Raw genomic sequence first — 8,132 nt, 5'->3', positions numbered from 1 at the left:
GGGAAATTACTCTGAATTTGTATTGTGCGAACATTTTGGAAAATTGCAAACATAGTCTTGTTGCCACGAGCATTTTTCAGAAAGGATGAACATTATTTTGAAAGTGCGAACATATTTCACAAAGACGAACTTTGTTTTGAAAGCACGAACATTTTTCAAAAAGACAAACACTTTCCAAATTGCGAACATTATCTTGAAAAATGTAAATTTGTTTTGAAATTTGCAAACATCTTTTGAAAATGGGACATTTTTCATCTTTACAAACATTTTGAATACACAAACATTTTTCAAAGTTTTGGAACATTTTTTAAAACAATTTAAACATTTTTTGAAGTGCACGAACATGTTTTTTCATTTTTGAACATTTCAAACATTGTTTTGATTGCATGAGCATTTTTCAAAAAAGACGAACATTGTTTTGAAAGCGCGAACATTTTTCACAAAGATGAACATTGTTTTGGAAGCGCGAACATTTTTCAAAAAGATGAAGATTTTCCAAATTGCAAACATTATCTTGAAAAACATGAATTTGTTATGAAAGTTAAGAACATTTTTTTGAAAATGTGACATTTTTTGACTTTACCAACATTTTGAATATGGAAACATTTTTGAACATTTTTGAACATTTTTTAACTTTACTAACATTTTGGATATGGAAACATTTTTTCAAATTTGGGAACATTTTTTAACTTTATGAACAATTTGAATACGGAAACATTTTTTAAAATGGGAACATTTTTTAAAATGGGAACATTTTTTTAAACATGAACATTTTCTAGAATTTGGGAACATTTTTCTGAAAACATGAATTTGTTTGAAAACCCCAAAAATATTTTCATATTTGGGAACAATTTTGTATTCTAAACATTTTATAAATTTTCGAATTTTTCAAAAAAGACAAAGAAAAAGAAAAGAAGAAAGAGACAGAAAAGATTAAAAAAACATAGGAAAACCGAAACAGAAAAAACCACAAAGAAAACCAGCATTGAAAAACAACAGAAAAATAAAAACCGGTTCGGGGAACCTTCCCAAAACCGGGAGAAAGCCCCCCGCAATAGCCACGCTAACCGCTCAATGGGCCGCGGCCCACTGACCTCTTCGCGTCGCTCCCTTCTGCGAACCTCCGTCATTTTGACGCAGAATGCGTCAAATAGGAAATTCCAGAAATAGCGGTGCACCTTGTCACTTGCCTACGCGGCTGGTTGCGCTAACCTGTATACAAGCCCACAAACTAATCTGCATACAATCGAACGAATCTCACGTCGCCTGAGAATTAAGAAATTCTCAGGCAACTCAGAATTAGCAATTCCGTTGTCTTGTCTCAGAAAAAAAAAAGCAATTCCATTGTCTACTTTGTGCACCCCGTATGTCAAGACGCTTCAGTTTTATTTATTTTTAGATTTTTTCTTATTTTCTCTCTTGGAAATACAGGTACCGCCCATGATTCGAAAAGGCATTTCGATTCCATCGCCACCATTTGCATTTCTAACTTCTCGGGTCTTATACATTCCTTGAAAGTTCTCAATGACGGAATCATCAATCAAAAAAGAAAAAAACATACACGGTACATGCCAACCACGAACCAAAATTCAGTTAAACAAAGAACGAGTCACGATTCGGCATCAGCTATGGGAGGAGTCAAGGATGTCCCGGAAGCAAATTTAAGTTCTGAGACACCATCGTGAAGAGATCAGACAAATCCATCCTTTTCTTTTCTCACTGTTAACAGAATGTATCGCCTGCCTGCAACAATTAAAAGAACTTCAACTGTCGAAGATTTTTCCAGAATCCTTCTATAGGGCACTTGTAGTTCCAGGGCTTCAACCCACACAGTACGTCACATTCGCGTTGTGTGCCTCTTCAGCTTGAGATACGCGAACTGAACAATACATTCAGCAATCAGCGAGTCTGGTTAGCTTCAAAATGGCTTCAGTAAACCACCGTTCATGATATGCCTGATCATCCATAGAAAGAAAACATGTTCCTCAGTTACACATGCACACGTACCAGATGAAACGATATTGAAATGTTAAATCAAACAACTCACCGCGTGCATATACTCTACATCAAAAATAGGTGTACCCCGTTTCAGAATATGAATCTCTGAACCGCAAGTAGGAAGATGGTTAGAACTTATAAGAGCAGAATAATAAGTTATTATGCTGGATAAGGAAGCAAATGAAAACCTTCTGGTGGCTCTAGCTGAACGGAACTGAAAATCAGCACAGCTCCAATAAGCAAACACACTCAATATGAGGAGTGTGGGGAAACATATCGACAGGTATTACACGCTTCAGCTCGTAGCACCCGCTCAGGCCTTTCTCCTCCTGCGGGCAAATTCATTGGAGAAGCAGCTAAGCATTGCAACGGACCCAAAATATGAGAAAGCTGGTAAAAGTAGCAGCAAACATACCACGCCATGACATAGATAGTCCAGATCCCGTGCACAAGTAGCTGGATTACACGAGACGTACACTATTCGAGGGGCTTTAACTTCCAGCAGCCACTTGATTAACTTCATGTGCATCCCAGGACGATTAGGATCTGAAGAATTCATCAACAAAAAGTAGGTCTTAACAAAACAGACTGGAATTTCATCTGATAGATCATAACTCTCTAAATTCCAAAATATCTCATGCATGTCGGTTGCATAAGTTCAGCAAACAAACAAACAAAAAATCTATATCTAGAGGTGATATTAGCAGCTAGTGAATATTTCAAGACAAAATTCAGAAAGCATTGTGGTTTTCACACAAAATTTCGAGGGAGAATCAGGAGACTAGTGGATTCTGGTGCCGAAGAGTTACAACAAATTCTAAGAAACACAAACCTGATATGATTATGTCAGGCTTTGGAAATTCCTTCCCAAATGTTTCGTTGATTTTGTTAAGGTCTCCCTGAACAAATGTAGCATTACTGATACCATTCAACTGAGCATTCTTTTGGGCATCCGCAATGGCTTCAGGGACAACTTCATATCCATAAACATGCTTTGCACTGGGCAAAAGAAGAATGCTTAGTAACTGTAGTTTTATGTTAACCAGATATAGAAGTTAGCCAGTGGTTGGTAGCTGTTGCTAACTTGCTATCTCAAAATAGCTACCACCACAAGGACGCCTACCTTCTAGCAAGAGTCAGCCCAATGGTTCCAGTTCCACAAAACAAGTCAAGAACAATCTCAGAGCCATCTCCTTTAAGCCCAGCAGAATCTCCAATAAGCTTATAAAGAACATCAGCCTGCAAGAAAACCATGCTACTTTCATATGCAGACATGGGGAACGTATTGATAAAATTTGAAGTACTAAACATCCAGCTAGTACACCACCAGAAACTGACTTCATTTCAACAATCATATTTCTAACATTCAGTAGTTTCTTTCAGCTGAGTAAATGTGCAACCTCCTCATATATGCTATTTTTAAAGCTATTTGCATGCTTCCATTGAAATTAAACAGCCTAAAAACATAGGAGATGCATGACATGACATGCTGCAATGATGATTAGAAAAATATGTTACCATGCGATTCATGCATTTATACATAAACAAACCTGTTTTGTATTAGTCTGGAAAAAGGAGTTGGCAGATATCTGGAATGTAAGTCCTCTCAACATCTCTGTAATGGTCGGTTTCCCGTACAAGGTATATTCTTGCTCACCCACAGATGTATTGCCAACAGATGTATTCACATTATTTACGACACTTACCTACATTAGCAGTACATGAATATCAATACTGGTCAGCCAGGATAGTTGTGGCATAAAAGAGTTCTACTGGGATATATGATTGGCTAAGTAGATTAAACACCATGTCAGGAAAGATTCAATTATGTACCACTTCAGATATTTTTGTGATTCTATCCACAAGAGGCACCAGTAGCTCAGGTTTATAACATGATGTCACAAAATTGACCATCACTTCTGGAGCTCCAGTGCTGACATTTCTGAAAGGAAAAAACGGAATCTTTAAAGCGTCCATCAAACAAAAAGATTGCTCAAAAAGTAACAAAAAGTTGAATGGCTCCTTTGTTTGGTGGCAAACAACATGACCTGCCCCTGCCTTAACAACTATACTTTTTTAATTGGAAGATTTATAAATAATGCCTTTCTAGATATCAATATATGGCCAAACAGCTAATGAGGCCAAAGATACAAAACGGAAAATTTCACACTTTATCAATTCAATTTGTTATGGTATACTAGTTTATTTGAGTGCATTGTATCAGTACCATTCTGTCATTATGTTGTGGCAATAATATTAATATATCTACAACTATACTATGCATAAAATTTTCATGCAGTAAACAGTAAATATGATACTCCCTCCGTTCCATAATGGCGTATAGATTTTTCGAAAAGTCAAACTTTGCAAACTTTAATCAAGTTTATACAGAAAACTATTTATATCTAAGATACCAAATATATAAAATATGAAACTACATCTTATGATGAATCTAAAGATATATTTTTGGCATTCTAGATGTAAATATTTTTCTCCATAAACTTGGTCAAAGTTTGTTAGGTTTGACTTTTCAAAAAATCTATATGCACTACATTATGGAACGGAGGGAGTATCATACTATGAATCAAAACGCACATCCAGATTCATGAAAAGTGATATACACAGCATCAGCTGCATTACTGTTGGATCAAGTGGGGAAAAACAATCAGATAGGCCACCATACCTTCCAGTTCGTATCATTAGATGCTTGAGAAACCCAGTGTGCTTGTAGACATCGTAAGGCGTGAGGCCAAGAGCCGGATCCGTCCAACTTCCTTGAACAACTGCAAGAACCTATGGAAATTAGCAATTAATCAATTCAACATCCTGTAATCAAACACCAAAAACGAATGTGCTATGTGCATTCAATGATAGTACAGTAACATCACACACAAAAAAGTGAACAAACAAACAAACAAAGCCAAACTACACCAGACCTCTACCAACACCAGTTAACACAAGGGTGCCAGAAATATAGCCAAGCTCACTAGTTCCCCAACGGCACAGCATTCGCAATGCAATACGGCACAACCAGTCTAGCTTTGACACAATCACCAGATTACATAGTTGTAAAACTTCTAATAAAGAATGATCCTAAGAGTTGAAAAGATAGATTTAAGAAATATATTTCAGCATATAAGCAAAATCATCTTAGCAATTCATCTGCTTGTTTTGTCTGATATGGCAATACATTTCCAATGTTCAGAGGATTAAAAGTCATAGCTTTAGAGTATCAAGCTAACCAGCCAGAACAGTATGCATGCTGCTACCACCAAGCTAACAATTCGAGTTATATATCTCTACCATCCGACATCCCAATCAATCAAATACTCTTTTCTCAGTAAGTAAATCAAGTACATTCTCATCAACAAGTTCATTACCTTATCTGCTGGCTCACTGTGCAGAAAGCACGTCTCGACGTGAAGCACCTTATCAAAGAACCCTGGTGCATGGAGGCCAAGTGAATAACCATCAGTCTCCACCTCTTCCCCCTTCGACACCTCCTCTTTCTCCTCCTTCCACTCCCTTTTCATCCACCTCTTCGTCCCAAACGAGAACTCCATCTACAAACATGGCCGCAAATGCATCACCTCCCACACCCCAAACCCTTCCTAAACCCCCAAAGGCCCAAACCCAAACCTCACCTTGTTCCTGTACCGAAATATCTCATCGCACGGCACGATGGGCTTAAGGACGGCATCTGAATCCGAGCTCTCCAGCTTCCTGGGATCAAACTTGCCGAAATTTACCAGCAGGTCGCGGACCTGGACGTACTTGTGGTGGATTTGCGCAGGGTAGGCCAGGGACTGGCTCTTGCAGCCGCCGCAGTCGGCGGCGAGGGGGCAGGGGGCCTCGACGGCGTCGTGGTGGGGCGAGAGGGTCTTGAGCTTGGCGGCCTCGGCGAAGGCGCCGCGGCGGAGGCGACGGACGCGAGCAACGAGGCGCTCGCCGGGGAGAGCGCCGTCGCAGAGCAGGACGAAGGAGGAGCCGTCGACCTTGCAGACGCCCTTCCCCTTGAAGGCGAGCCCCTCGCAGGTCAGCTCGAGGATCTCGTTCTTCTTGGGGAAGTACCCCTTCCCGCGTGGACGCGCCGGCGGCGGCGGCTGGGACGGGGTGGGGGCAGGCGCGGGGGCTTCCGAGGCAGCGGCCGCGATGTAGAGGAAGCGGCGGTGATGATGGAGGGGTATGCGGCGGCGGAGGAGGGTGCCGGAGAGAGGGGAGAAGGCGCCAGCCGCGGCCATCTGGGCGGCGGCTGTGGCGCGGTGAGGATTGACGGCGGACGGTGGAGATGGCGCGGCAGAGAAGCCGAGGATGGTGGTAACCACTCTGTCACGACGGGCCCACTGTTCAGTTAGCAAACCAGCACACCGGTGGCAATTTGCAGTACGGACCCTTCTGAACTGCAATATCTGATCATTTTTGAAGCGCTAAAGTGTGCAGTACCCAAGCTATGTAATCGCGGGTTGCATTAATATTCTACCGAATTAATATGATCCAGTAATTGCATCCTAAAGATGGATTTGCTTTTTGAATTAGCATTTATTAGCTTACTAAAGAATAATATTTTATTTAGTAAACCCAATAAGATACGGGGAAAGTTGAGACGGATTTGTAAACCCGAACCCAATTAAGGCCCGCTTGGTAGCCCAGTAGCCCCTCCCCCCTCTTGATCTCCCTGTCACAGCCCATACGCCGAACCCAGGAGTCACAAAGTGTCAAATGCACCCAGGGAAACCCACTAACGCATTTGGTCGCATAGTGGCCGCCGGCCCGATGTGTGTTGTTTCCGCGAGGGAACAATCCACATCTCGACAGGTCGGTGAGAAAACCCAACTCTCTCTCTCTCTCCCTCCCTCCCTCCCTCCCTCCATCTCTCTCTAATGATCGGTCGAGAGGCCCCTGGGCATGCCTCAGTCTCCTCCACATAGGGCGTGTTTGGTTGCCCGCATAAAACCAGGCTCGCGCGGGAAGGATTCGGCCTGTTTGGTAGCCCGCATACACTATTGGGCTTGCATCGCACGCTTCTTAAAGCACCTATGGGCCTGGCTCACTAGGAACGCACGAATTGGCAGTTTCTCCAAGGCCAGGCCCGAGCGGTGCACGTGGGCGGGCGCGGTTGCACGCGCGCGGACACGCTCGAGAAGCCGCGTTGCTTCCCGAAGCACCGGAAGTTATTAGCCTCACCGCCCCTCACCGCTCCCTTCCCCACTCTTCCCCACTCTCCCGACTCTCACCGGCGGCGGCGGATCGGAGCAGAGGAAGAAGACCATCGGACTCCATCACCGGCGGCGGCGGATCGAAGCAGAGGAATAAGACCACCGGACTCCATCAATGGCGGTAAGCACTTCTCTCTCTTCGACATGCATACTTGATTCGATCCACGGCGGACGGGAATGTGGAATAGAGGTAGATAAGCATAGGGGTAATTCATACTAGTTCATAGCAGTTCATACGAGTTCATACATGCAAGATCGGAATGCATAAGGTAGATTTCGGGATTGGGGGATAGGGGAATAGGGGGAAAGGGGGTACACAACGAACACCGACTGACCGCGGCGGCCGTCACCGGCGTGCGGAGCGGCTGGTCGAGCCGTTGACCTTCATCTTCTTCTTCATCGCCGTGCGGGCCGGCGGGTCGTCCTCGTCGTCCTCGGCGGAGTCGAGGTCGATCTGCCAGGTAGGACGGACTGGCTCCGGCGCCCTAGCTGGCATGTGCACCGCCTCTTCTTCCTCCTCCTTAGGCTCCTCGCCGATGACCGTCGGCGGCACGATAGCCGTCTCCCAGTACACTGCTGCATGGCGGTCATCTGGAGCCCAGTAGGTCTTGTACTTGCACCACTTCTTCCTCTGTTTAGGGTCGTCGGAGACGGCCTGATTCATAGCCAAGTGAATGATGTCAACTGCCATCGCGCCCTTCGCTGGGTCAGGAATCAGCGCTTCAGCTCTTCTTTAGTGGCCTTCATGAGCACGGCATTAGATTCGTTCTGCATGTCCGGCATGGAGCCAAAGTTCGAGCACACCTCCATGGTGTTCTCGAACTTGGTCCGGTCACCAGCCGTCCACCCGAGGAAGAAGGCCCTCCAGCCAATACCCCAAGGGAAGGGTTGGCGTTGGAGCTGGAGCTAGAGCTCATG

General features: G+C 43.9%; 1 protein-coding gene across 1 annotated transcript; it reads right to left on the bottom strand.

Annotated features, from left to right (window-relative positions):
- Window positions 1-1,688: 1,688 nt before the first annotated feature.
- Window positions 1,689-7,905, bottom strand: LOC123067375 (uncharacterized RNA methyltransferase BH0687). Its single transcript, XM_044490196.1, has 12 exons — window positions 7,687-7,905; window positions 5,643-6,407; window positions 5,379-5,561; window positions 4,682-4,791; window positions 3,832-3,940; window positions 3,549-3,704; window positions 3,122-3,237; window positions 2,831-2,997; window positions 2,414-2,544; window positions 2,187-2,327; window positions 2,048-2,103; window positions 1,689-1,955 (listed from the first exon to the last, which is right to left on the bottom strand). Exons 1-10 carry the CDS (start codon window positions 7,903-7,905, stop codon window positions 2,220-2,222), a joined length of 2,064 nt encoding a protein of 687 aa, XP_044346131.1. The 3' UTR covers window positions 1,689-1,955; window positions 2,048-2,103; window positions 2,187-2,219.
- Window positions 7,906-8,132: the final 227 nt, after the last annotated feature.

The sequence above is a fragment of the Triticum aestivum genome, chromosome 3B (assembly GCF_018294505.1).
Source record: "Triticum aestivum cultivar Chinese Spring chromosome 3B, IWGSC CS RefSeq v2.1, whole genome shotgun sequence".
Classification (NCBI taxonomy): Eukaryota; Viridiplantae; Streptophyta; class Magnoliopsida; order Poales; family Poaceae; genus Triticum; species Triticum aestivum.
This window is presented reverse-complemented; position numbering and strand designations above follow the sequence as displayed.

Excerpts from the sequence above, each read along its gene's own strand:
- LOC123067375 (XM_044490196.1), bottom strand. The coding sequence starts at position 7,905 with ATGGCAGTTGACATCATTCACTTGGCTATGAATCAGGCCGTCTCCGAC. Across the intron at positions 3,705-3,831 it reads TCACAAAAATATCTGAAGTG|GTAAGTGTCGTAAATAATGT; the intron begins GTACATAATTGA and ends CTGCTAATGTAG. Across the intron at positions 2,545-2,830 it reads GCCTGACATAATCATATCAG|ATCCTAATCGTCCTGGGATG; the intron begins GTTTGTGTTTCT and ends TGAATTCTTCAG.